The sequence below is a fragment of the Phytophthora sojae genome (assembly GCF_000149755.1).
Source record: "Phytophthora sojae unplaced genomic scaffold PHYSOscaffold_4, whole genome shotgun sequence".
In the NCBI taxonomy this organism is placed as follows: domain Eukaryota; phylum Oomycota; class Peronosporomycetes; order Peronosporales; family Peronosporaceae; genus Phytophthora; species Phytophthora sojae.
Genome location: NW_009258118.1, coordinates 2,013,517 through 2,039,387, shown reverse-complemented (window position 1 = coordinate 2,039,387; position 25,871 = coordinate 2,013,517). Strand labels below are relative to the sequence as shown.

At 53.3% G+C, this 25,871-nt stretch overlaps 8 protein-coding genes across 8 annotated transcripts; 2 read left to right on the top strand and 6 right to left on the bottom strand.

Moving 5' to 3' along the window:
• Positions 1–148: 148 nt before the first annotated feature.
• PHYSODRAFT_331115 (hypothetical protein) lies at positions 149–4,311 on the bottom strand (the record flags this gene model as incomplete). The annotated part of the gene is made up of 2 exons (XM_009527865.1): positions 149–3,784; positions 3,838–4,311. The coding sequence occupies 2 exons, from the start codon at positions 4,309–4,311 to the stop codon at positions 149–151; spliced, it is 4,110 nt and encodes a 1,369-aa protein (XP_009526160.1).
• A 4,531-nt stretch (positions 4,312–8,842) lies between these two features.
• Positions 8,843–9,412, bottom strand: PHYSODRAFT_300274 (hypothetical protein; the record flags this gene model as incomplete). The annotated part of the gene is made up of 1 exon (XM_009527864.1): positions 8,843–9,412. The coding sequence occupies one exon, from the start codon at positions 9,410–9,412 to the stop codon at positions 8,843–8,845; it is 570 nt and encodes a 189-aa protein (XP_009526159.1).
• A 796-nt stretch (positions 9,413–10,208) lies between these two features.
• Positions 10,209–11,897, top strand: PHYSODRAFT_503973 (hypothetical protein; the record flags this gene model as incomplete). The annotated part of the gene is made up of 2 exons (XM_009527863.1): positions 10,209–11,078; positions 11,121–11,897. 2 exons carry the CDS (start codon positions 10,209–10,211, stop codon positions 11,895–11,897), a joined length of 1,647 nt encoding a protein of 548 aa, XP_009526158.1.
• Positions 11,898–13,698: 1,801 nt separating this feature from the next.
• On the bottom strand, positions 13,699–14,112 carry PHYSODRAFT_384195 (hypothetical protein; the record flags this gene model as incomplete). Its single annotated transcript, XM_009527862.1, has 1 exon — positions 13,699–14,112. A coding segment is annotated over one exon (414 nt), but the record flags the coding sequence as incomplete, so codon positions are not given.
• A 336-nt stretch (positions 14,113–14,448) lies between these two features.
• PHYSODRAFT_264363 (hypothetical protein) lies at positions 14,449–15,377 on the bottom strand (the record flags this gene model as incomplete). Its single annotated transcript, XM_009527861.1, has 3 exons — positions 14,449–15,056; positions 15,147–15,268; positions 15,289–15,377. 3 exons carry the CDS (start codon positions 15,375–15,377, stop codon positions 14,449–14,451), a joined length of 819 nt encoding a protein of 272 aa, XP_009526156.1.
• A 750-nt stretch (positions 15,378–16,127) lies between these two features.
• PHYSODRAFT_300272 (hypothetical protein) lies at positions 16,128–18,315 on the top strand (the record flags this gene model as incomplete). Its single annotated transcript, XM_009527860.1, has 4 exons — positions 16,128–16,574; positions 16,741–16,908; positions 16,980–17,457; positions 17,498–18,315. 4 exons carry the CDS (start codon positions 16,128–16,130, stop codon positions 18,313–18,315), a joined length of 1,911 nt encoding a protein of 636 aa, XP_009526155.1.
• Positions 18,316–19,127: 812 nt separating this feature from the next.
• Positions 19,128–20,676, bottom strand: PHYSODRAFT_300271 (hypothetical protein; the record flags this gene model as incomplete). Its single annotated transcript, XM_009527859.1, has 4 exons — positions 19,128–19,655; positions 19,700–19,855; positions 20,215–20,441; positions 20,580–20,676. The coding sequence occupies 4 exons, from the start codon at positions 20,674–20,676 to the stop codon at positions 19,128–19,130; spliced, it is 1,008 nt and encodes a 335-aa protein (XP_009526154.1).
• Positions 20,677–20,752: 76 nt separating this feature from the next.
• PHYSODRAFT_264438 (hypothetical protein) lies at positions 20,753–25,622 on the bottom strand (the record flags this gene model as incomplete). Its single annotated transcript, XM_009527858.1, has 6 exons — positions 20,753–20,774; positions 20,997–21,277; positions 21,306–21,534; positions 21,805–24,016; positions 24,228–25,379; positions 25,463–25,622. The coding sequence occupies 6 exons, from the start codon at positions 25,620–25,622 to the stop codon at positions 20,753–20,755; spliced, it is 4,056 nt and encodes a 1,351-aa protein (XP_009526153.1).
• Positions 25,623–25,871: the final 249 nt, after the last annotated feature.

Here is a 25,871-nt window from a genome sequence, read left to right as displayed (position 1 = left end):
TGAAGTACCGAGCGGCGACAAAAACTAGCTGCGATGCAGAATTGTATTGCAAGTAGCATTCTACTCATTCTGCTGATCGGGAACAAAACTCAATCACATCAAATTCTCAAAAAGTTAGCGGTGCTTACCCGCGCCGCTGTGCGTTTTATCATTGCGTGTTGCGAACGACCCCATTCTCCGAGATGACGAACTTGCCGACATACAGGTCGACCACCGCGATTTGCATACTTTCCTGGGCAAAGTGAACCCCCTTTCTGAGGGCCACGTCTCCGATTGCTCCAAGCACGCGCTTCAAATCTTCGATACTTGTAGCGCCGTACAAGACACGCCTGCCAAAGCACACGACACCATTGAGTTCTGGCACAGCGTCGACAGCAGCTTCGAAGCGAGAGAACTGGCGGGGAGTGATGGCTGGAGTTGCAGTAAACTCTAAGTACATGGGCCGCCCGACGAATTTGTCAAGTGCTGCCTGTACCTTAAAACGGTCCGCAACGTTACTCAAGTACCATTCCAACGTGCGAAACGTGTCGGGGCTTGACGTTTTACCCAATCCCATGGCGTCACGTGCTAGCGAGTACGTCTGAACCAGCTCTCTATAACCCCCAGGCTCTCGCTTATCAAACGGCGTCTTTACCAAACGCTTATCCAGCACGTCCAGAATCTCGCGAGCCTGCGGCTTCCTATTGACGGAGACACTCAGCTGCGCAGTTCCCACCACGAACCTGGTAAACGCCAGCGTCGTATCACAGAGCTTCCGCACAGGAGCGAGGGCTGGAACCGCAATGGCAGCGTGGTCAACCCGATACAGCTTGTGCATCATGTGGATCACTTGTGTAGCTTCAGAAGCAATAATACTGCGAATACGACGATCCGTCGAATTGAGTCTGCTGGGGTGCGAAGATGCCTCAACCGATCTCTCGAGCTTCTCGATCAGCTTGCATGCGCGCTGCACGTCGTCGGATTTGTCAGCTGCAAGAATATTTGGGTCTCGTAGTCGAGCGAATGTAGCAGCCGTACTCTCCAGCGAGTTCTCCAACAATGAAAAGCGTTCGGAATTTTCATTCGTCTCATCCGACCCATCGGCCACGAGCAGATCCGTCAGTAAGTTCGTCGCCTCATCAGCAACGTCGCTCACTGCCCTTGTGGTAGACACAGCAGCAACGGGTGAGTTTCCCGTCTCACCCTTTTTGCTCTTCTTTTTCTTCTTGCTGTTTTTCTTCTTCTTCTTCGACGCTGTGGTGGTGTTTGCACTGGCAGGTTCCAGCGCTTGTTGACGTTCTTCATCGCGCTGGGCAGACACTGACTGACGTAATTGCTCTGCACGAATATTGCTCTGATGACGGAACATCGCATCACGATTCCTTGCGCCTTCGCAACTCGCCTGACTTCTCTCAATTTCAACAATCGATGTCGCGATCTTGCGTCTCCACTCGCGGTCGTTCGTCACGTCGCACACACGCTTTCCGTTGCCGTCTTTGATGCGAAGATCAGCTCCGAACGCAACCAGCATATTATAAAGACTGCGATGCCCGTGCTTGACAGCCAAATGCGCCAGCGTCTCTCTCGTGTGAAACGTGGGTGTGTTCAAGTCGACCATGTTGTCTGCTTCGAGAATGATCCGAACAATGTCCTCGTGACCTGCGATTGCGGCGCTGTGAACAGCCATGGTGTTCGGCAAGATCTCCAATCGAAACGGAAAGTCCCGTAGCTGCGGTCTGTTCCGGCAATGCAATGGCTGAATCGTGAGTGCTCCTAGTTGGATCATCCACTCCACCAGGTCGGCATCATGTGCGGGACCAGCTGCAGCTTGGTGGAACAGCGAGCCAAGTTCATCGAGCATCGAGTTCGATATCGTGTTCACATCATGCCCTTCGACGGGTTCCTTGCAAAGAGTGCCCATGGACAGGAGACTCGGGTCCTTCTTAAGCTCGGACTTGAGCTGATACATATCCCACACTGAAAGCGGCCCATCACTATTTTCCAGCAACCGCATCAGACTAGAAAACAAGTCTTCGCGCTCCTGACCCTCGGTCGTCCTCATAGATGACGTCGAACCGTATTCTTGGTTGACAAAGTCAGGTTTGGACGGGAACGTGAAGTATTTCAGCTCGCACACATGAGGTGGGGTCGCGAACTTGGCTTTGATCACAGCAGCAGCCTTCCTGCACAGCATCTTGACACCTTCGCCACCCAAAATGCCCAGCTGAACCCCACGATACGTAATCGGTATCATATTCATATCCAGTGACCCATCTGACTGCAAGCAATCCAGAAGTGGCATCAGAAGCACCATCACTGACTTTTCCAACGCGCTGTTAACGCGATAGTGATCCGACTCGCCACGAGTTGGGCGAGCAATATAATCATCGTGAAACCGTCTCTGGCTTAGCGCGTCACACATGCCCGAGAATACGTCCGTGAGATCGTCATTCAGCGTCAAAATATCACGTGACAGCACTCGCGTCTGGAACAACTCCTTCGAGCAAATGTCAGCGGCGACATCCAGCATAGCCTTCGATGAAGCACCTCTTAACACTGATTTATCATTCTCAGCAAGTAATCGATAGATCTTGGACAAATCCTGAAAATGAAGAGCTTTTCGCACTTTAACCCCTGCATTCCCAGCAGGTGGCGCTACACCGCGGTACATATTATTGACTGCAGTAGCAGTCATGTGAGAGCTCAGTAGATATGCGCGGTTGTACGAACCGTGCACTGCTGCGGCTCGCGAGGGCGTAAAAATCATTTCGTCGTAAACCTGCAACACGTCGTCAAAGAACGGGATGTGCTGGAGGAACCCTTGCTCCACAAGCGCATTGTAGAGGTGGCCAAACGCCCGGAACCTCGATGTCACCATCAGAATCTCACTTGCCATATGCAAGTAGTGGAAGTCGTAGGTCATCATCAGGAAACCCGCCATCAAAGGGTTTGCGCGTGCCAAGTTGTGAATCCGACTCGTCATTTTAATCTCCTCAGCGCATTGCTTGAGGCCGTTGTGAATCTCTCTGTCGGCAGTAAACACCGCACCCTTCGCCACAGTGGCCTCCATGTTTTTCATCAGACCCTTGGTGTGCTTGAACGTAAGACTCACATTGCGAGTGAGACCGGATTGTCCTTGCAGCGCCGCCACTGATTTCAGCCAGCAAACGCACGCGAACACAACAGGAACCGTCACCTGGCGCGAAGTAAAGTATTCGTCCATCAGTGCCAAGAACGAGGTCGTCAAGTTCGAGTCGTCAAACGCCGTTCCAGCAGCCGTTTTCGTCTCGAGGATCGCGTTGAACAGCAGCGGCAGTTGCTGCAGCAGGAACACCACCATGTTGGTATGGTCTGGAAGAACGTATTGCGGCGTGCGGTCTTCACCATAAGTTTCGCCAAAGAAACCATCGCGTGGGATAAGTTTCATCCCCGCTTGTGCCGGAATAACAGACGTGAAGCTTGCCAGCGTGCCCCCCACACTGAAGAAATCAACGATCAGCATGCCCGGGACGAACGTGTACGTCTCGTTACTCTGGAATTTGGTCCAGAAGTCCGAGACAGCCTTCCCCATCCTCTTCATGTAATCCTTCGACGTATTCTGCATCACAATATTGATCACGTCCTCCGCGGTCTTCAGCATAGGATATCTCAGCTGCAGCCTCGCCGTCAATGCAGTAGCCGTGTCCATGGCCAGCTTCACCACCACCGTCGCCTCCACCATAGTGCGTTGCTGCTTCTTTACCTGGTCATAGACATCGAACACTCCTTCCACCAGCTCCTCCAGCTCCAGGAAGAAGTAGACCACCTCCAGCCCAGGTCCTCGGCGAAGGCCTCATTGAACAGCCGCTCCCTGTCCACCTTGGCGCCACTAGGAGCATCAGGCTCAGCCACGAACAGGTCCTCGTCCGGGAAGTAGTCTTCGTCCACCTGCAAGACTTGATAATAGTTCTCGAACCTCTTGCTCTCGCTCGTGGCCTCCTCGTCCTGCTGCTGAGTCTGCAGGATCCCCTCGAGCGTCTTGTGCCAGCCTCTCAGTAGCTGCAGGAAGTGCTGGTGGCCGCGGTCTCCGCCGTCCGCGAAGAAGGAGGCGACTTGCTGGCGGAACGTCATGGCGCACTGACAGGCCGCGAGAGCCTTGGGCAGCTCCTGCAGCAGCTTGGGCGTGAGGGACGTCGGCTCCGCTGCGATCTCCCGCATCACGTCGCCCAGCGCCGATAGATGAATCTGTTGACCTGCGTGTCGCCCGCGCCCACGTGCACGCAGCAGCCAGTCCAGGAAGAAGGCCGTGGCGCGCTTGTAGCGCGCATACTTGCTCGTCGGGAACGCCGGCATCAGATCAACGTCAAGATTGCCTGTTGAGATCTAGGGAGATGTACCATATGAATGGTACGCCAATGTGGTGTACACAGAGTAATCTTTGAGGGTGGGCGAATTGAACCATCCAATAGAATAACTCGTTCCCATTTCCTTCCACTCGGCATCCGATCCATTTGGAATCAGCGCGCCGGCTAAAGCCGACAGTCGAACCGACGCCGCCGACAGCGATGGACTCGCTCAAGAGCATGTTCTTCAGCGGCGACGGCGCGGCCAAGCCCAAGGTGCGCGCCTGCTCTCCCTATTGCACCCCTTACTGAAGCGTCCTAACGCCCCCGCTCTGCCGGGTTGCCGTTCCGACAGGCCGTCAAGTGGCTCGGCATGGGCCGACACGCCGCCGGCAAGAGCGACCAGATGTTCATCAGCGCCGAGGCGGCCGAGCGCGTGCTGCAGCCGCTGGGCGACACGCCCATCAACCTCATCTCGATCTTCGGCGCCGCGCGCCAGGGCAAGTCGTTCCTCATGAACCTGCTGGCCGACCAGCAGGACCTGTTCAAGATCTCCAACCTGCGCGAGCCCTGCACGCAGGGCGTGGACCTGTCGGGCCACTTCGTGCCGCTCAGCCGCTTCAGCGGCTTCAACGGCTGCCCGCCGGTCACGCCGCGCGCCAGCAAGGGCCTGCACGTCGGCTTCGTGGACGCCGAGGGCCAGGGCGACCGCGACATCACGTACGACTCGCGACTCGTGTCGCCCGTGCTGCTCTCGTCCAAGGTCGTGCTCTTCAACTGGAAGGACAGCCTGCAGGCCGACCGCATGCTCAACCTGCTGGCCGTGCTCGCGCGCGCGGCGCAGGGCATCGAGCTGGCGGACGGCGCCAACACCAAAGTGTTCGGCCACTTGCACCTGTACGCTGCGATATTTTTTTTATTTTTTATTTAGGTGGAGACAATTTTTTTAATTTGTTTTTACTTGTGCAGGGTGTTCCGGGACTGGAGCTTCGTGGACTCGACGCCGGAGGAGGTGTACAGGGATCTGTTTCAGAAGGAAAAGGGCCGCAGTGAAGAGGTGAACGTGCGCAACTTGGCCCGCGCGAACCTGATCGAAGCCTTCGAGTCGATCAACATTTGGCTGTTCCCGGCGCCCGTGGAGAACACGGCGAACCTGCGAGACAAGATCCGCTTTGAGCAGCTGCAGAAGCCCTTCCAGGACAAGCTGCGCGAGCTGCGCAAGTGTCTGTCGAGTCAGCTGCAGCAGCCGATGACGTTCTACAACCGTCCGCTGACGGCGAAGTATCTGTCCAAGATCATGCCGGCGCTGGTGGATACGTTGAACAGCGACCAGGTGATCATGCCCGAGTCGATTTACTCATCCATGGTGCGAGCTGAAGCTCAAGCACTGAAGGAGAGCTGCGAGAAGGACATTTCGGCCTATTGTGAGGCTGCTGGACTGGAGGAGCTGATCTCGAGTGACGAGTTTGACAAGATGCTGCACAAGGACGTCGAGATTATTATCCAGGATGCGTTCGAGAAAATGGGGAGTTTCCCGGCAGCAGTGCGCAAGGACATGCAGACCTCTCTTCGAGCGTTTGCAGAGAAGGAGATCACGCTTGCGCTTCATACAAACAGCGAGAAGATCGCCACGCATCTGTCAAAGGTCGTGGATGCGGTATTCCAGAAACTGAAGGAGGAATGCGTCGTCATCGAAAAGACAAGGCTCCCCATGAAGAGTGCTCAGCTGAGGCAGGAGTGCTCGGATCTGCTGAGTCGAGAATTAAAGCGGATTGAGAAGCTTCCCATGGGGCTGCAGGGAAAGCGCGGGGTCGAGATCGAATGCGGACGTGTACGACAGAACGCAAGCCTCCTGTTTGACAAGCTGGAGGTGGCCAATGACAAGGCCATTCAACAGGCCACCGCAGCGCTGAATGACGTGGTACGGGCAGCGAAGGCGCGCATGAGCTCGGAGATGCACGACAACCTCGACAAACGTTTCGCGGAGAAGCGCCCAGTTACTGTGACCAAGCTGCAGAGCGAAGTGGAAGATCTTTTCACGAGAGTGGTGCAAGAGGTGACCCAGAAAACTGGACATGTGAACGAGTTCGGCGTGTCTGACTTCCGCTCCGACCTCGACCACCACAAGGCTCAACTGGCTGACGAGATGAACCGACGCTACATGATCGAAATGCGTCAGATACTGAACGAAGTCAGCTATGCGGCCCGGGAGGACTTGGGGAAACAAGTCATGTATCGTCTTGACGGGAAGCTGCCGATGCTGGAGGAGGAGATTAAGGCTGGCGTCGACAGTGCAGTCGCGCATGTCAAGGGCGTTATGGCGGACAAACTTCAAGGGTGGACAATCCTAAAGAGCGATCTCGAGGTCAAGAGTATGGAGTTGGAGAAGCTTGGGGATGAGGTGCGTAGATGCATGAATTGTTTTGGCTGTGTGCAAGTGCTAATATATTTGTTTTGTACCTTGCAGTTTGCAGACAAATACCTGCATCGCAACCAGCAGTTGGAGAAGGATGCGGATGTGCGCAAGGAAACCGAGCAATATGAGAAACTGCGCATTGACGTGACGAAGCAGTTTGAGCAGAAGCTCAAGCAAGTTGGATTCCCCACCACCGACGACGAAATCGACTCGGTCTTTCGACATGTGCTTCAGGAACTCGCTGCTCAGTTTTTGTCGACTATTGTGGATCGTGAGACCACGAAATTCACTGCAAAGGGACTCCGCGAGATTCTCACGAGTGACTGCAGATCAGCTGTGGAGAACCAGAAGATGCTGAATAGGTTGGTAGGCCATTGGATTTCATTCTTATGTTGGACAGTGGTGATAACTCTTAACTGGGGTTTCGTGAATGTGTAGACTTGCGATTGAGAAGAAGGAGGCGTTAGATTTGGCGGAGAAGGAGAGGCAAATGCGCGAGCGGGAACGACTTGCCGCGGAACAGAAGGAGGCGGAGATCAATCGCTTGAAGAGAGACCACTCCAAGTGGCTTGGGGAGAAGGATAACGAGTCGAAGCGGCTTCGCGACAAGCTACAAGAAGAGGAGAGAAAGGCTCGTGAGCTGCAGCAGAGGGTAGAAGAGATGAAGCTGGAGACAGCTCGCTTGGAAAGGCAAAAACACGAGGAGCAACTCAAATCGTTGGAGCAGTCACGCCAAGCTACCAGGGCGAAGGAGGACGAGGCGGCGCGACTGAAACAGGAGCTAGAGCAATTGAAGCGCAAGGCTTTTGAAGTAGAAAGTCAGAACCGCCAGCTCGAGGTTCAAGTCCAGTCTGAGGCGAAGAAGAGGGATGAAGCTGAAGAACTGAAGCGGCAGCTGGAGGAGATGAAGTATGCCATTGCGCAAAAGGAGCAAGAACGCGTGAGCATGGAGTTGCAAGTGCAACAGGAGCAGGCTTCTCGTGAGCAGGCCGAGCTTGCTGCGCAGCAAGCAGCGAAAGCAGCTGAAGTAGCCGCTCGCGCTGCGATTGAAGCTAGTCGACGCCAACCACCTCCAGCACCGGCACCAGCAAAGACGGAGGAAATTGGACGTAAGAGACCTCTAACAAGTGGGTCAGAAGATGTTGAGATGGAGGACGTATCTCGCTCACGAGCGCGAACACCCGTTCGAGCGGCTGGTGAGTGGTTTGCGTCCCAGGTGTGCAAGGCTCTAATATTTGTCGCTGATTGTGCGTATGCCTTTCGTGTGTGATGTACAGCAGCCAAGCCGTCCCCGGTTGCCAAGAAGCCTCGTGGTCCGAACAAGGCGAGAGCGACTCATACCAAGGCTGGAGGCAAACAGAAGATGTCGCTGGCGGAGGCACGCAAGGCCGCTCAAGAAGAGGTGGAGAAGCGTATTCAAGAGCGTGCCAAGTTGCTGTCCGCATCCAAGAAGAAATAAGGGTACCCTCAGCAACCAGTCCGCCAGCGGAAACCAACGCAACTTTAAACACGATCAATTTTCAAGAGCTGCGTTTGAACTCGAACAACTCTTGGCGGATATTTTTACCCGCCCGTTGGATCACTCTGTGGACGAGTTTGCTAAGTACTTCTGTGAAGCATTCAATATGAAAATGCAATCGCCCCTATTCGCACCGATACTGCTCTTCTTCTTGCCTCTATTGCAGTCGTTGCTCTTGTTGTTCCTGTTGTTCGTGCTGGGCTTGTAGTTCTTGAAGTTGTGGAAACTGTTGCTGCAGCTGTTCAGGATCAATGGGCTCGTAGTACACTTCTCGCAGAACGGATAAGGCTGTAAGTGAAAACGTACCCCCCCCCCACGTGCTAGTCGATTTGCTCCACAGCAGGTGCAGGTTCAGCCGCCTCTAGCTTCTTGGTTCCTTTCATTGACGCCGTTCCAGATGCCAGGACACTTAAAAGAAGGCGAGCACGCACGCTCTTAGTATATATAGGCTCTTGCTGTCGGAAGATGGATCCCGTGAAACTTGCAGAACATCTTGGAAAATTGTTGAAAAGCACCTCCAGATACACCAGTCTGTGGTTTAGCATCTCCGAGCCACAGTTCCTCCATGGACGGCTTCACTAATAGTTGGGTAGCGACAAGTACCAGCTACAGTTCCATAGCGATGGCAATTTTCCTCGCCTCCGCGCTTGTAGGAGTGTTCGAACTACGTATCGCTTCAATCACGGATGCGTTCCCGCGCGTGGTAACCTTCACCAAGCGGAAACACGTCGTACGCATCTCTACTGCGATATCGCCGTGACTCTCGGGGCCATGCGCTTTTGTGGCGGCTTTGGTTTCAACGGTAACAGTATCGCGCTGCTTCTCCGTTTGACCTTGTTTTGAAGCTGGATTTTCCCCTCCGTTTTTGTTCTGTTTCTTGCGTCTTCGACCTTTTGTTAATGAGTGTTCTCGTGTAAGATCCCCACGTTGTGTATTGTCCATTTGACCTTGTTGTGAAGCCTTCTCTTTCGCGACACGATCGGTAGGTTTCTTCCGCCTTCGAACCTTCGCCAAAGCTGGGTCGCTGACACCACCCTCGCCCTGTTTTCCCGCAACGAGTTCATCGTACGTTTCGCGCATTTGATCTTGCTTTGGAGTTCGGGTAGGCACCAATTTCACGACTATTACATGAATAACACTGGTGACGGGAATACCTCTCACAATGCTCTTCAACATGTCAGCGGTAAGCGCCTTGTCGTCAGTCTCGACTGCAAGACACTCAATCGTCAGACGTTTCCCCAATGAAATCACACATTGATTTTCACCCCGCCTTTGTGTGGCAACTTCCAGCCTCAGCCACGGGAGCGACTAAATTAGGTCAAATCGCAAACTTGGTCAAGGCCAAATCTTGAAGATAGATCACGGATAGGTCACACATTTGGCTCTTAGGTCACGTGACCAAACCACTTGGTCACGTGAAGCTGCTAGAACAAGCTTTAGCGCCCCAGCATCACCCAAGTTGTTCCCTTCATTACTACGGTAAAGTACAACATGCCGAGTAGCTATTTCTGGCCGTTGTACCTGTCCGAAACTCTGGGGGTTTTGAAACCAACATGATCCAATAGAAAGCATGCGACCAGTGGGCCATTGGGACTTCTCCCTTCACAAACACAGCCTTCAAGTCACGCGCCAACCACTAACGTAACCCAAGATGGCTCGGCGCCGAGGCGGTCGTAGAGGAGCCTCTACGTCTTCCCCAGACCCAGCCCCATCTCGTTCTCCTGGTCGTCGTGGGCAATCTTGATTTGCCCCGACTTCGCGTCCGACTCGTCGAAGCAGTCGCGCGACGAGTGACGTTCTTGAAAGAGAGCTGTCCGCCGCCATCTTGGCTTCCCAAGAGTTACGGGCAGGAACACAGGCGCCGACGTCGCGTTCAACACGCCGAAACAACCACGCATCGAGTGACGTCCCTGATAGCGAGGTGTCCGCAGCCGTCGTGACTCGGCATGGACTTCTGATGGGGATTCGCGATATGGAACCAGACACGCCTGTGCTGGTGGGCATCCCACGACCAGCGCTATCCACGCCACTGTCCAATGTGGACACTCAGACCTCGACGAGTCTGTCACGTTCGCAACAAGCGTCCAAGCCTCGGGACGGACGTACAAAACTGTACTATCAGGGATACTCTTTTGTTCGAGCTAACGGAACTTCAAACAAGATATCGTATCGCTGCAGCTCATATCGTTCCCCCTGTCCTGCGCAATTTGCATTCTACGCGAGTACGATGGCGTTTGACTTCAGCAGCATGGAGGCTCATACATGCCGTGCTGGTCCTGCTCTCCGAGGAGCAACGGTGAACCTAGGCGATCACGCCATAGATGCTTCGAACGACATCATGGAGGAGGTCGACAAACTTGCTACTCAAACGACTCTCACTCAGAGGCAAATATGGATGGCTATTGCGGACAAGTTCTACATGAACGATGGGGCTCCGGTTCGCAGCGTATCGGAGAAAACCGTCAAAAACCGTGTGCAAGAAGCTTGGGGCCACGATTCCAGTCACGGCCGAGCCAGTATCATGACGAACCCCCGACTGACCAAGATTAAAGGATTGCACCAAGGCTTCTTCCAGTTTCAGTATGCCTGGCACGATGACGTCAAGGCGCTGAAGAAGCCGCCAAAGGATGCAAATGGCATCGATCAGATAACTGCGTGGGCTCATCCTACGCTTTTGAATTTGCTCTGCTTCGAAAACTTGTCGTGGTTTATCGACGGCACGTTTAGATGTGTCCCCGTCGACTACAAGCAGTGTGTCACAATTATGATCTATGATCTTTCCAGCAAGCTGTTTCTCCCTGTCCTGCATGCGGCAACTACATCTATGACGAGAAAATCCTACGTCCGACTGCTGCAATGTGTACAAGATGCTGTGGGGAACAAGCTGGTTCCGAAAGATGTGGTGTGTGACTTTGAGAGTTCACTGATTGGAGCACTTCGCGAGTTCTTTCCTGACGTCACCATTATCGGGTGCCTGTTTCATTTTAAACAGGCATGCCGTCGCAAGATGAAAAGCATTGGGCTACCAGTTGGTGAAATCAAGGTTGCTATGTCGCGTAATGTCTTTGACATACTTACCGTCATTGATCCCACCAAAATTGCTGTGCAGGGAATCGCTTGGGTGAAGGCCAAGATTCGCAGCGTGTGTGAGGTGAAAGGTCTGGAGTACTCTCGCAGCAAGTGGCGAACGTTTTGGAGCTACTTTCAGCGGACTTGGTTGGAGACGTACCCGCCGGAATTCTGGAATGTGTTCGGCATGAGGCGTGACATCATCAGCCGGACGAACAACCCATTAGAGCGATTTCACCGTGAACTAAACAAGCGGTTTAATGCTCATCCACCCATGAAAACTTTCGTGACTTCGCTAGAGAACCTTGCTCGCGAGTACGTTGCGCAACGGACGACTGTCATCTCAGGATTAGCCAAGCCACCTGAGCTTACAGGATTCGTGCTACCAAGACAGCCAAAGCTGCCAGAGGTGAGCGACATCGTCGACTCGCCAGCCAGCAGCGACGGTGAGGGTGAAATTGTCGATGCTGACGCGGACTCGGAACCATACAGCAGCGCTATGTCCTCGACGGGTGACGAGAACGTGGAACCCGTCGAGGACAGCGAGTACATGCAGCCGGATCACTCCTTCGAGTACGACGGCGAGACGTAGAGAGCCTCCGACACCTACATCACAGACGCGACCGCGCAGTATGAAGAGGGCAGTGAGCATAACACATAATACATATCATTCATTACGTACGTGACCAACTGTAATTAGGTCACGTGACCTAACGACGTGACCAACTCTGCCATTTGACCTAATTTATCGGTTACCCTCAGCCGCGTCCTCGAAATAAATTCAGGCAAGTCCACGCCGGGCTGAATGAGAAATGGTGTTTAGGAGATCCATCACATCCTCAGGAAAGCTAACGGGAACACCAGGGGACCACTGTATACCAAACTCGTACAGTAACGCAGAGAAAAAACCCGGAAAACTCACCCCCCTGCGGTGGCTTGCTGCTACGAGCGCGCCAGTCACAAATGCCTCCAGACGCATAGCATCGTTTGTTGCCTGGCTACTGCTGCGGTACAAATGTTTGGAGCCCGCACCTGACGTAATGAATCGCCTGGCAAATCGAAATTGGTTTCGATTCCAAGTCTCTCAGCGCAGCAAAGTATTTGCCACCAGTTAGACAGAGATGCAAAAGTGCATCTTGTTCAAACGTCGGAAAGACACTGCAACATTGCCACGGGTCCGTTCCATGCATTCCTTTCACTGGGAGACCCGATGAACTGAGCCATAACTTGAACGAGCTCGACTCCATGATACGCGCGAAGTGGTACCTGATGAGGCCAGTAGTTACATGGATACTCGAGCCTTCTTTAGCGAAACTCGCAACGAAGAACAAGCACAACTGACCCATTAGGAAATACTCGGAAGAAAATCTGTACTCACCAGTAAACGCATGTGCGAGCACTCCACCCATTCTGTCCATATACTCCACAAAATCGGTGCTGGCGTCCAATGGGTTCTCCAGCACGTACTCCAAAGCCACTTTCGCAAAAGATGGTCGACTGTGCTTGATGATATCCCGCAAAGCCCCCGACTCCAGATCTTCCACTCGTGGGTCTTGGAACCTCGGAAGGCTGGGTGAGATCAGGCACCACATCGAGGAGCGCTCTCGGATGCCTAGCGTCACAAGGTCCCATACGACCTCGTTGGTGGCACTCAGGATAGCGGTTATTCCAAACGACCGAAACACATTGATCATAAAGCGGGGCTTCCACTTGTTGGGCTCCGTTTGGGATCCCTCTCGATAGGGAAAATTGTCGAGAAAGAATACACATGTCCTGCCCGCCAATGCGTTCCACATGTCCGCTGCTGCACGAAAGCTGGTCGTCCGGTGAGCAGCGCCCAAATAAATCCATAGGTGTAGCATTGCGGCTGCGCAGTGATACTACTTATCTGGGCATCGTGCATCGTCGGTAAATCTTTCGCCACACAGCGCTGAAACGTATCGGACCGGCGAGCAAACGCCTTGTGTACATCCTCTCGGACCTCGCCGCACACGACATAGAATACCTCCACCTCCTGCCGAGCCATGAGATTGAAGGCCATCTGCGTCTTTCCAGTACCTGGCGAGTTTACCAACACGATGAAAGGGATGGCAGCCGAATTACCGGAAAAGCTATTGCTGACTCGCTCGATGTTTTGCACTAGTTGGTCAACTTCCGGTGCGTCTACTAGTCGATCCGCGACTTGCCAATGCACATCCGTGTGCATCCAATTCTCTTCGTTTTCAGACACGACGAAAGCTGGAAACGGCTCAACAAGCACGTGAATAACTGCATCTGGTAGGTCCCCGAAAGTACTGAAGAGATTACCCAACGTTTCTTGACTGTCCATCTTCATCGAAAGCCAACGAGCTGACACAGACTTCTCGCATTTCACTGTCAGTGATGTTGCTGAAGTCGTTTTTGAAAACTGCATTGACTGCCCTTGCATTCAAGTTTGAGCTCAGCAGATAGGTGCGGGTATAACGGCCATGCACAGCTGCGGCTCGGCACGGAGTAAAGATAATTTCTTCATAAATCTCCAGATACTCGTCGATGAATGGGATGTGCGGAAGAAACCCCTCCTTTAAAAGCGCATTGTAAAGGTGTCCGAACGCTTTGAATCTCGATGTCAGCGACAAAACTCGGCTCGACATGAGCAGAAAAACCATATCACAATCTAACATCACAAACCCTGCCATCATCGGGTTCGCGCGTGCTAAATGGTGGTATTGGCCATACAGTTTAATGCTTTCGGCGCATTGTTGCAAAAGACCGTGATACTTGTAGTACGCACTCAGCACGGAGCCCTTGTCAAGGGTGCCCTCCACTATTTTCACCAGCTCCTTTTCGTGCTTGAATGTCAGGCAAACGTTGCGACCCAACCCGGCATTTCCCTGCAGCGCGGCGACGGACTTGAGCCAGCAAATACAAGCAAAAACCAATGGAACGGTGGATTTGCGAGATTCAAAGTACTCTTGCATCAACGCCAGAAATGATGCAGTCATCGATCCACTAGAGCGTTTGTAACCACTCCCGGTGGAAGCTTTCGTCGTTTGAATCATATTATGAACCAGCGGCAGCTGCTGCAGAAGCAAAGGCACCATGTTGCTATCGTCCGGCAGCACGTAGTGCGGGGCTCGTTCTTCGTGATAGTTTTCTCCAAACTATCCATCCGGGAAACATATGAGTCGGTTTTCATCACTTGGGATCGCGACTGCAAACTTGTCCAGCGTTCCCCACACATTCACGAAATCGCTTAGCAGCATTCCCGGAACAAAGCGATAGCTTTTCTCCTTCTCGAACTTTTCGCAAACCTCAGTCTCCAACTTCAACATTTGAGCCTTCAGGCAACTTGGGGCATGTTCCATGACAACGACGAGCACGTCTTCAGCCGTTTTCAGCGACGGGTATTTCAGTTGCAGCTTTGCCGTCAGAGCACTTGCCCAATCCATCGCCACCTTTGCCACCACTGCAGCCTCCGCCATCGTTCGCTCCTGCTTCTTGACCTGGTCGTAGATGTTAAACACGCCTTCCACCAATTCTTCAAGCTCCAGAAAGAAGTAGACAACTTCCAGCCTCATATCTTCCGCGAAAGCCTCATCAAAGAGACGCTTCCGCTCCGTCTTGGCTTTTTTCGGGGTGTGCTTGTCCTTCTCGAAGATTTCTTCGTCTGGGAAATAGTCTTCGTCCACTTGCAGCACCTCGTAGTAGTTCTCGAACCGCGAGCCCGCCAGCTCCTCCGTAGATTTTTGAGATGGCTTGACTTCGATCCCTTTCAGAATTTTGTACCAAGCTCTCAGGAGCCCTAAACAATGTTGGTGGCCGTGTTCTTCATCTCCAAAGAAAGTGCCTACGTGCTCACGCAATGTGATAGCACATCGACACGCTGTGAGAGCTTTGGGGAGCTCTACCAGGAGTTTCGGCGTTAGGGTCGTGGGCTCCGCTGCGATCTCGTTCACCACGTCGCTGAGCGCATCAAGTAACCTGTAAACTAACTAACTAACCTGTACCCGTTGGCCTGCGTGACGCCCCCGCCCTCGCGCCCGTAGTAACCAGTCGAGAAAGAAGGCCGTTGCGCGCTTGTAGCGCGCATACTTGGTCGCTGGGAACGACGCCATGATGTATCTGACGGGCCTCTCCGTCCAGTAAAAGGTGCTATCAAATGAACGCAAATCTTATATTTTTGGTCAACATGCAAATCGTGTGCTTTTCATCGAGTAAAAATTACTCAAGCTTTCATGAAAGGTATGTATGCTTGCAGGTCGGCAGGAATGGCACTGTAGCAGGTCTCGAAATCCTACTTTCGAAGAACTTACCCTGCCTAGTGTAGGCAATTATCCCTTCACCACGCTGCCGTGTGCTTTTCCAAAGACGCCGGCAGCTGAAAACACGAACTCGCCGATATTTATGGTGGGCGTCCAAGGCTGCGGGCTGGCATCGGTAAGCTGAATTCCGACATCACGAGAGACGTCGAGAACTAATTACGAGTCTTCATCACCTCGTATTGGTTTCTACCACCGTATACGACGCACTTGCCACTCTTGCCGAGGCAACCCACTCCATCCAGCTCAGAGACTGTACTAAGCGCGGCCTCGAATTTGTCAAACTTGTGGCCGTCAACGTCGGTTTGCAATCGGAAGTAGAACTGAGAGCCAACCATCCTGTGGTGGTAGAAATAAAAGTGTCGGACCCACTTTGATACCAGATTTTGGAAAATTAAAGTTTTTACTGGGCCAATGACACGCTTTCGTCGGCAACACACGAATGTTGCGCGAATGTGGGCGTATCCGAATATTGCAAAAAATACCTGGTGAGTGCTGGTCATTACCCCGCAACTCGCCACATGGAAGTGTTCGTCAAGCTGGTGCACAAAGGAACCCGTACTCCGCTCAACGATGACGAGCCAGCACTAATCACAGTTCCAGCGGGCTCCTCGAAAGTTGGCCATCTCAAAGAAGCTATCCATCGTCGATGCTACCGCGCCGTGGGTCATGTTGACGCGGACGCACTGAGAGTGTGCGACCCCGACGGTCTGGAGGGAGCGTACGTGGCCACACATGTCCCGTTGAGCGCCATTGACCCGGCCAAGATCTACTTTGTGGAAGTTCCGCCCGTGTCCGAGGCAAAAATCGGCGTTGCCCCACCTCCCGTTATATGGACTGTCCAGTTGGTCCACAAAGGAACCCGTTCGCCATTCAACAAGATTGGACCAGCCTCAATCCTAGCGCCACCGGGCTACAAGACTGTCGGCCCTCTTCTAGCAAAAGTCCACGAGCAATGTCATCACACTGTAGGCCACGTTGACGCGTGCCAACTGAAAATGGCCACCCCGGACGATTTGGAGGGCGAATATCTGGATGGGCTTGAGCCCATTGAGCCGACAAAGATTTGTTTTCACAGAGGGCACCGGGGTTGGTTCTGGAAGACGGCTGTTAACGCTCTTCTGTCGGCGGCAGTTCGTGGATCAGTGGAACGAAATGAAATGGAACTCAGTTGATAACGAGGCTCTGCAGTGGATCGTTGGCCCCCCGGGCACGGGAAAGTCGTGTACAGCGTTGGCTTTCGCTTACGCGCTTAATGCTTCGGTCTGGGACGTGCTGTGGATGGATTTTCGCCTCCAGACGGTGCGTTCCTGTGTGTTTGGCTCCACGAAGAGGAAAAGACGATGTGTCGTGTTGCGGTACAAGACGTTCAGCTTCTGCAACAATTAGTGGACTCCTTGTCTTCCACCAGAAGCACGCTTGTATTCCTAGTTGGATACGCTGCGTCAGACCACGAGATGGAAGAAGCCCGTCGAATTTGCAAAAAGTGGCATTGTTTCGACAAGGCGCTGCGTCGACTGATTTACGTTTGCTCGATGTCAAGCGTCAACAAAAAGTATCGGATGGAATTATACCCCGCGATTTCAAGACGTACGCCAGACGTGGAAATGGAGACGGAGGGGACCGAGTCATCTGTCGTGCAACTAACATCCAACCCCCCAAGCGGCGCGCCAGCCGAGCGACTGCTTACCGAAATGTCGTATGACCTGGAGTCATGGAGGCTTGAAGATTACCGAGAGGCGATCATGCAAAACGACGAGTTTTTCGAAAGTGTGAAGGACATGTTTGACCCGTTCAGTGAGATGGATGATCCGATGCAGGGAAGAGCAAAGTTACTCGACGAGAAGTTCTGTATCGCTGGGGCTGATGTTTGCTGTTCCGGTGAATACAGCTATGGCTTCTTTGGACAAAGCTATTCGCGAACTGGCCTCGAAATCTGAGCATTTGATAGGTGTTTTAGCGCGTGGTGCCATCAACCGATTGCGAGCAGAGTACCATCACGCAGCCAATCGAAAAGAGACTTGTTTCGTGAGCGAATATGTTGCGAGAAAATTCGCAGCTCTACATGGCCCGAAACTTCTTCAGCAAGTGGCGACATTGTGTGACGTGAATCCGGCTATGGATGGCTACTTGTTTGAAGCCTGGTTTTTCGCGTCACTAAAAGCGTGGGGTGTTAAGTGCTGCTACCTCCGAAAGTTTATAAACAAAGACGGAGAGTTTGCGCGAGCCGATACAACGTTTTTTGATCCCAAGCATGAGTCGATCGCTGTTTCGCTTGAGAACGCGATATGGCTGGCACCGGTCAAGTGGAATCAAGGTGGATACGATGCCGTGTTTATTGACAAGGCCGAATGCATCGTGCGATTCGTTCAAGTAACCCGTGCCCAGAATCACAAATTTGATCCCGATGACTTCATCAAGCTTCTAGTCAAGCTCGCGATGCACGCAGATATGATGGGGGTCCAGTTAAAAGCGGTCGTGCTGTATTTTGTCGTTCCGATGGAGAGGTTGAAAACGTTCACCTGTCCGGTCAGCTCGCAAGATTTCGGCACATCCGTCATCCAACATACATCGGTTGCTGGATCGATAGCAAAGGCAACTCGAAGTCACTCTTACGACATGTTCCGGAAATGCAAATCGAAGGTGAAAGTCGTCGGAGTCAACTATGGAATGTCAAAACGCGCTCGTCAAATGATGGCTGAAAGCTAATACTTGTAGCGCGTGTACTTGGTCGCTGGGAACGACGCCATGATGTATCTGACGGGCCTCTCCGTCCAGTAAAAGGTGCTATCAAATGAACGCAAATCTTATATTTTTGGTCAACATGCAAATCGTGTGCTTTTCATCGAGTAAAAATTACTCAAGCTTTCATGAAAGGTATGTATGCTTGCAGGTCGGCAGGAATGGCACTGTAGCAGGTCTCGAAATCCTACTTTCGAAGAACTTACCCTGCCTAGTGTAGGCAATTATCCCTTCACCACGCTGCCGTGTGCTTTTCCAAAGACGCCGGCAGCTGAAAACACGAACTCGCCGATATTTATGGTGGGCGTCCAAGGCTGCGGGCTGGCATCGGTAAGCTGAATTCCGACATCACGAGAGACGTCGAGAACTAATTACGAGTCTTCATCACCTCGTATTGGTTTCTACCACCGTATACGACGCACTTGCCACTCTTGCCGAGGCAACCCACTCCATCCAGCTCAGAGACTGTACTAAGCGCGGCCTCGAATTTGTCAAACTTGTGGCCGTCAACGTCGGTTTGCAATCGGAAGTAGAACTGAGAGCCAACCATCCTGTCGAGTTTCAGCACCAGCGCGTCGTTGTCCATCCAGGTAGTAAGGTACCATTCAAAACTGTGCATTGCGCCAGGGCTAGATGCTCGGCCAAAGCCCAGAGTGTCACGAACAGTGGAATACCGTTGCACCATGCCTCGAAACTCGGATGGTTCTCGATCAGCGTAAGGTGTCTTCAGCAAACGCTTCTCCAGCAAGTCTAAAAGCTCGCGCGCTTGGGACGTCCTGCTAATAGAGCCACAAAGTTGCGCCGTCGACAGCACGAACTTGGTACACTCGAGTGTTGTACTGCATAGGCTTCGCAATGGTGCGAGGGCTGGCCCCCTGACAGCTACATGACCAACTCGATAAAACTTCTGGGCCATGTGGATGACGCGGTAGGCTTCGAATGATACGGCATGCCTTAGCAGCAATTCTGACGTCTTCAGTGCATCTGTTCTGGATAACAACTCCGTCAACCCCATCGAGCTTCTTGATCGCAATGCACGCGGTCTCGACATCGCCAGCTTTATCAGCGCCTCGGATACTTGGGTTTCGTAAGCGAGCGAAAGTTTGCGAAAGCTTTGTGAGCGCCATCTCGAATGAAGATCCGTCTGCTAAAGCCCGTCGGACTGCCAAGTCTGTTTGCCGAGAGCTGTGTAGATCCACCTTGTTCGTTTCTGCTGCAGCCCACCCAGCAGCCTTCCTTCGCTTCTTAGTCCGCCTCTTATGCTTCTTCGACACTTCAGACCTGGTAGACAGTTTTTGGACCGCACGCTGTTGCTTTAAGCAACTTGCTTAACATCGCGCTGTGCGAATACCAGCTCACGCAATCGCTCAGCCCGTGCAGGGACTTGGCGTGTAAAAGCTTCACGATCCACTACTGCGTCGCGGTTTTTCTGGAGACCCGGCATCGATGCAAAAATTTCAGCGATTTCATCTGCCCACCCCAAACCAGCCACTAAATCACCGACTTGCTCCCCACAACCATTTTTCGTGTAAACATCAGCACGAAAACAGCGAAGCAAGAAAAGCAACTTCCGATGGCCATGCTTCACAGCCAAATGGGCAAGCGTATCTTTCGAGTAGAACGTCGGTGTGTTCAAGTCTTCATCATCCGAGCAATGTCGGCATGACCAGCAATTACGGCACTATGCACAGCCATCGTATTGGGCAAAGCCTCGTGAGCGCATTTCACATCACTTAGCTTCCATTGTTCTCTGCAGTGCAGCGGCTGGTTGGTGAACGCTCCCATCTGAATCATCCAGTCAACTAGGTCGATGTCGTGGGCAGGTCCAGCGGCTGCTTGGTGAAGTAACGTACAGAGATCATCTACCGATGGGCTTGCTTTGTCGGTGGGGTCAGTCTTGATAGAGTGCAACGTCATTCCTAGGAGCTCAGGGTCCTTCTTGATCTCAGACTTGAGGCGATTCAAATCGGTATTGGACAATGGGCCGTCACTTGATTTCAGCAAATTCATCAACTCGGAAAACACTGCTTCACGACTCTCATTGCGTGTCTTTTGCTTGGACGACACTGTGCCGTACTCTCGGTCCACGAAATCTGGCTTGAGAGGAAACAGGAAATACCGTTTTCACAAACTCGAGCAGCCTTTGCAAATTTGGCTGTAGTCACAGCGGCCACCTTTTTGCACATTGTGCGTACGCGCTCACCGTCGACACTCGTGATGTTTGAACAAACCAACTGGTAGCTTGCTCCAGTTCATAGACCCATCACGCTGCAGACAATCCAAAAGGGACAGGAGAGGGAACATCACCGCGGTCACTGGGGCGCGCATGGTGTTGGTGGTACAGGACCCTTCGCGTTCACGATCAGCAGTGTATTCGTTATGAAAGTGTCGTCGCTCCAACGCGTCACACATTTCCGAAAAGACCTCTACAAGGTCGTCGTTGAGTGTCACCAAGTCTCGTGATAATGTGCGCGTGTCGAATAGCTCTTTGTAACAAATATCGGCAGCTTTTGTAGCATTGTTCTTGGCGACGCACTTCCCAAGCATGACATGTCCTTCTCAATAACACGGCGAAACGTATCCGTAGTATCTTCAGGAAACTTCGTCCGATCCTTTTAGTCCTCTTCTGCTTCTTGACTTGGTCGTACACATTGAACACTTCCTCCACCAGCTCCTCCAACTCCAGAAAGAAAGGCGCCACTTCCAGCCTCAGATTCTCATCGAATGCTTGGTCAAACAAACGCCTCCGGTCCGCCTCGGCTCGCTTTGGGGCCTCTTTGCCTCTCACAAAAGTCTCTTCGTCTGGGAAGTAGTCCTCGTCCACCTCCAGCACCTCGTAGTAGTCCTCGAACCGCTTGACTTCCTCAGCTGCAGCGCCATGCTGCTCCATCGCGAGGGCTTCAAGCGTCTGGCTCCAGCCTTTCAGCAGCTTGAGAAAGTGCCGATGCCCCCCCCACTTGGGCCTCGTTGTCTTCGGCGAAGAAGGCGGCCACGTGCTCGCGATACGTGATGGCGCACTGGCAGGCCACGAGCGCCTTGGGCAGCGCTTGCAGCAGCTTGGTAGTTAGGACCGACGGGTCCGCCGCGATCTCCCTGACGACCTCATTGAACTCGTCCAGCTGCACGCGCTTCCCACCAGCGCGCCCTCGCGCGCGCAGCAGCCAGTCCAGGAAGAAGGGACGTGGTCTGCTTGTAGCGGGCTTACTTGCTCGTAGGGAACGATGCCATGGAGCCGGCCGTCTGGGGGTGCTTTGGCAGCGAGTCGGAGAATGCGGAACGTCGGAACCAGATATCGTGTGATCGTAAGTTGAAGTTGAGTCAGGAGTGATGGTCAGTGTAGGCATCGTGTTATGGCTACACTCTGAGCTACTTGCTAGAGCCTCTTGGCTACATGTAGCTTGTCTTCTTCACGCCGCTGCAGCGTCGCGAACGATTCCGCTCGCTGAAAACACAAACTGTCCGATGCGAACATTCGGCGTGCCCTGTTGCGAGTTTCGATCAGCGAAACGGACTCCTGCGGTAGCTGCAGCTCCGAGAATCAGCTCACGAACCTTGGCCACGTCCTCTTCACTCGACCCGCCGTACACAACGCGCTTGTCGAAGCATACCACGCCGTGCACTCCGTCAATCGCAGCAATCGCGCTCTCGAATTGAGAGAACTGTTTCGCGTTCGCAGTGGTTGCAAGATCGAAGTAAAACGGCCGGCCGTTCATCGCATCAAGCCTAACGTGCACCTTGTAGTCGTCCACCGTCGTGACCAGATACCACTCCAGAGCGCGAAGCGAGTCGGAGCTGGCGGTTCGCCCCATTGCCATGCCATTGCGAGCTTCAGAGTATGTCTGCACCATTTCTCGAAACGCTCCAGGCTCGCGCTTCTCGAACGGGGTCTTCAGCAGCCGCTTCTCCAGTAAATCGAGGAGCTCACGAGCCTGAGGCTTCCGGCCGACGGAGGCGCAGATTTGAGCCGTGCCAACCACAAAGCTGGTGAAGCTCGGAGTTGTGGCGCACATCTTCCGCACGGAAGCAAGGGCGGGCACTGAGATTGCAGCGTGGTCGACTCGGTGGAGCTTCTGCATCATGTGAAAGACTTGAGAGGCTTCAGACGCTATCGTAGTTCTCAAGCGGCGATCCGTCGAGTTCAGTCGGCTCGTATGGGACGACAGCGCAACAACGCCTTCCAGCTTCTCGATCTCTTCGCACGCACGCTTCGCATCGTCGATCTTGTTCTCGGCAGGAATGCTGAGATCTCGCAGACGAGCGAACATAGCTGCTGTATTCTCGAGCGAGTCGTCCAACACTGTCAGAGGTTTTGAGTCATCGTCGGCATCAACCCCCGATCCCGTAAGTGACAGGAGATCCTTGAGCAGATTCGCCGTGCCGTCTACCTCGACAGAACCTACAGAAGACGGGGTCGTTGTAGCCGCTGGTCCCTTGTCTTTTCCCTTTTTGCCCATCTTCCCCTTCTTTTTACTCTTCTTCTTCGATGAACTCGCTGCATCTGTGTCCGCAGTTGCAATTGCGCTCTGGCGTTCTTCATCACGGTGGGCAGCTACAGACCTGTGCAGCTGATCGGCCCGGATAGACGCTTCGTGACGGAACTGGGCATCGCGATTTCTCGCACCCTCGGATCTTGCTTGGCTTTCTTCCAGGGTAGCAGTCGATCCGGCAATATCGTGTGCCCAATCTGGGTCCCTAGTCATCTCACTCACACTTCTCCCATTCCCATCCTTAATGCGGAGGTCGGCCCCTAACGCAGCCAGCACTCGGTACAAACGACGGTGGCCATGTTTGACGGCCAAGTGCGCAAGTGTTTCCTTTGTGTCATACGTCGGCGTGTTCAGGTCGATCATGTTGTCCGCTTCAAGAATGATTCGCACAATGTCTTCGTGGCCCGCGATTGCTGCGCTGTGAACCGCCATAGTTCTGCACAGATCGTCGCGGGGGCATCTCAGATTACTCTGTCTGACATCGGTTCTGCAGTGCAGAGTCGGCTGAATGACTAGTGCTCCCATCTGAATCATCCACTCGACCAGTTCAGCATCATGCGCAGGACCGGCTGCAGCCTGGTGAAGTAGCGTTGAGAGATCATCACGGGGTGCGTTCGCAAGATTCTCAGGGTCGAATACGCTACGATCAGGTCCTGACAACGAGCGAAGCGAGATCATGTTCAATAGTCCGGGGTCTCTCTTGATTTCCGACTTCAGCGTTTTCAGGTCGCTCTCCGACAGCGGCCCGTCACTTTCCTCCAGCATATCCATCAAGTCGCAAAACACGTTCTCGCGGTTCGCACCCCCGGTGAGTCTCTTGAACGACACCGTTCCATACTCATGGTTGACGAAATCTGGGCGCGACGGGAACGTAAAATACCTTTTATCGCACATGAGAGGTGGAGTCGCAAATTTGGCCTTGATCACAGCAGCTACCTTCCGACACATTGCTGTCACCTTTCCGCCATCCAAACGGCCAGTCTGCACAACATTATTTCCGATCGGAAGTGCCTGTAAATCCAACGAGCCATCGCGCTGTAGACAATCCAGAAGCGGCATCAGCAGCAGCATCACGGCATCTTCCAATGCGCGGTTCACTCGATATTGGCGAGACTCGCCGGGGCTTGGACGTGCAATGTACTCGTCGTGATACTGGCGTCGATCTAGCTTGTCACACATCTCTGAAAACACGTCAGTGAGGTCGTCATTGAGTTCGAGTATATCACGTGATAGAACCTGCGTCTGGAACAATTCCTTCGAGCAGATATCGGCGGCCTTGCTGAGCATAACTTTGGACGAGGCTCCCCTCCAAAACGGTCTTGTCGCCTTCAATCAGCAGTCGGTATGTCTTGGACAGATCGACCATGTGGAGAGCTGTCCGTACTTTAATACCTTCGTTTTTGTTTGGGGGTGGAGCACCACGGTACAGCGCGTTCACAGAAGCAGCGGTCATGTGCGAGCTTAGCAGGTAGGTGCGATTGTATGCACCGTGAACGACTGCAGCACGTGAAGGAGTGAAGATCATCTGATCATAGATGTCCAGCAGCTCGTCGAAGAACGGGATATGCTGAAGGAATCCTTGGCAGACCAAGGCGTTGTAGAGATGGCCAAACGCACGGAACCTCGACGTCACCATGATAACTTCACCTCCAAGGTTCAAATACTGCAAATGGTGACTCATCATCGTGAAACCAGCCAGCAACGGGTTCGCTCGTCCCAGGTGACGGCCCATGTTGGAGCTCTTGATCTCTTCCGTGCAGTACTGAAGCAAGCCGTGAATCTCTTGGTCGTTGGTTTTAACCACACCCTTCGCATAAGTGGCCTCCAGGTTTTTCATCAGGTCTGACGTGTGCTTGAACGTAAGACTCACATTACGGCTGAGACCAGCATCTCCCTGCAAAGCAGCAACGGATTTCAGCCAGCAAATGCATGTGAACACCATTGGGACTGTGACCTTGCGGGACGTGAAGAACTCGTCCATCTGCGCCATAAAGGAGCCCGTGAAGCCCGACGGATCATACCCCGACCCAGTAGCGGCTTTCTTCGCGATGATAGTATTGTACAGATGCGGCAACTGCTGCATCAGGAATACCACCATGTTGCTAGGGTCTGGGAGCACGTAGTGCGGAGTCCGTTCCTCGCCATAGGTTGGGCCGAAGAATCCATCCCGAAGAATCAGAGTCTGCCGAGGGTCGGTCGGGATAGCAGACGTGAAGCTTGCCAGTGTGTTCATCACATTCATATAGTCCACCATGAGCATTCCCGGGACGAAATGGTACGCCCCGCATCTCTTGAAACTCTCCCACGAATTGGCCGTCTTCGGAGCTTCACGCAGCACGGCCGTCTCTTCATCCGGAAAATAATCCTCGTCCACCTGCAGAACTTCATAATAGTTCTCGAACTTGGTGCTCTCCATCTCCAGTAGCGCGTCGTCGTCGTCCGGCTCGCCGTCCGCCTGCATGAGCGTCTGGTGCCAGCTCTTGAGCAGCTGCAAGAAGTGGCGGTGGCCCTGCTGGGCCGCGTCGTCCTCGGCAAAGAACGTGGCTACACGCTCACGTAGAGTGATGGCACATTGGCAGGTGGCGAGGGCCTTGGGTAGCTCCTGGAGCAGCTTGGGCGTAAGGGACGTGGGCCCGCTGCGATCTCCCGCACCACGTCGTCCAGCGCCTTGAGATCCACGCGCGCGCCTGTGGGTTGTCCGCGGCCGCGTGCACGCAGCAGCCAGTCCAGGAAGAAGGCGGTGGCGCGCTTGTAGCGGGCGTACTTGCCCGCGGGGAACGCCGACATCATCCCGGCTTTGATGGGAAAGTGATCAGCGATTTCAGCTCCCCTCCGTAAAAGCCGCTTTTATTTTAATCGGTTTTATCAGCTTTCATAAGATGTAAGTTCGTAGTCTTACAAGGGTTTAATCGGGTTTAATCTGCAGTAAAGGCAGGAAAAGTGCGGTGAAATTCGATAGGGCAGTTAATGTTGAAGCGAGACTTGCATGGTCCAACGGGGGGGGGGGGGGGGGGGGGGGGGTTTCCCTTTTTTTTC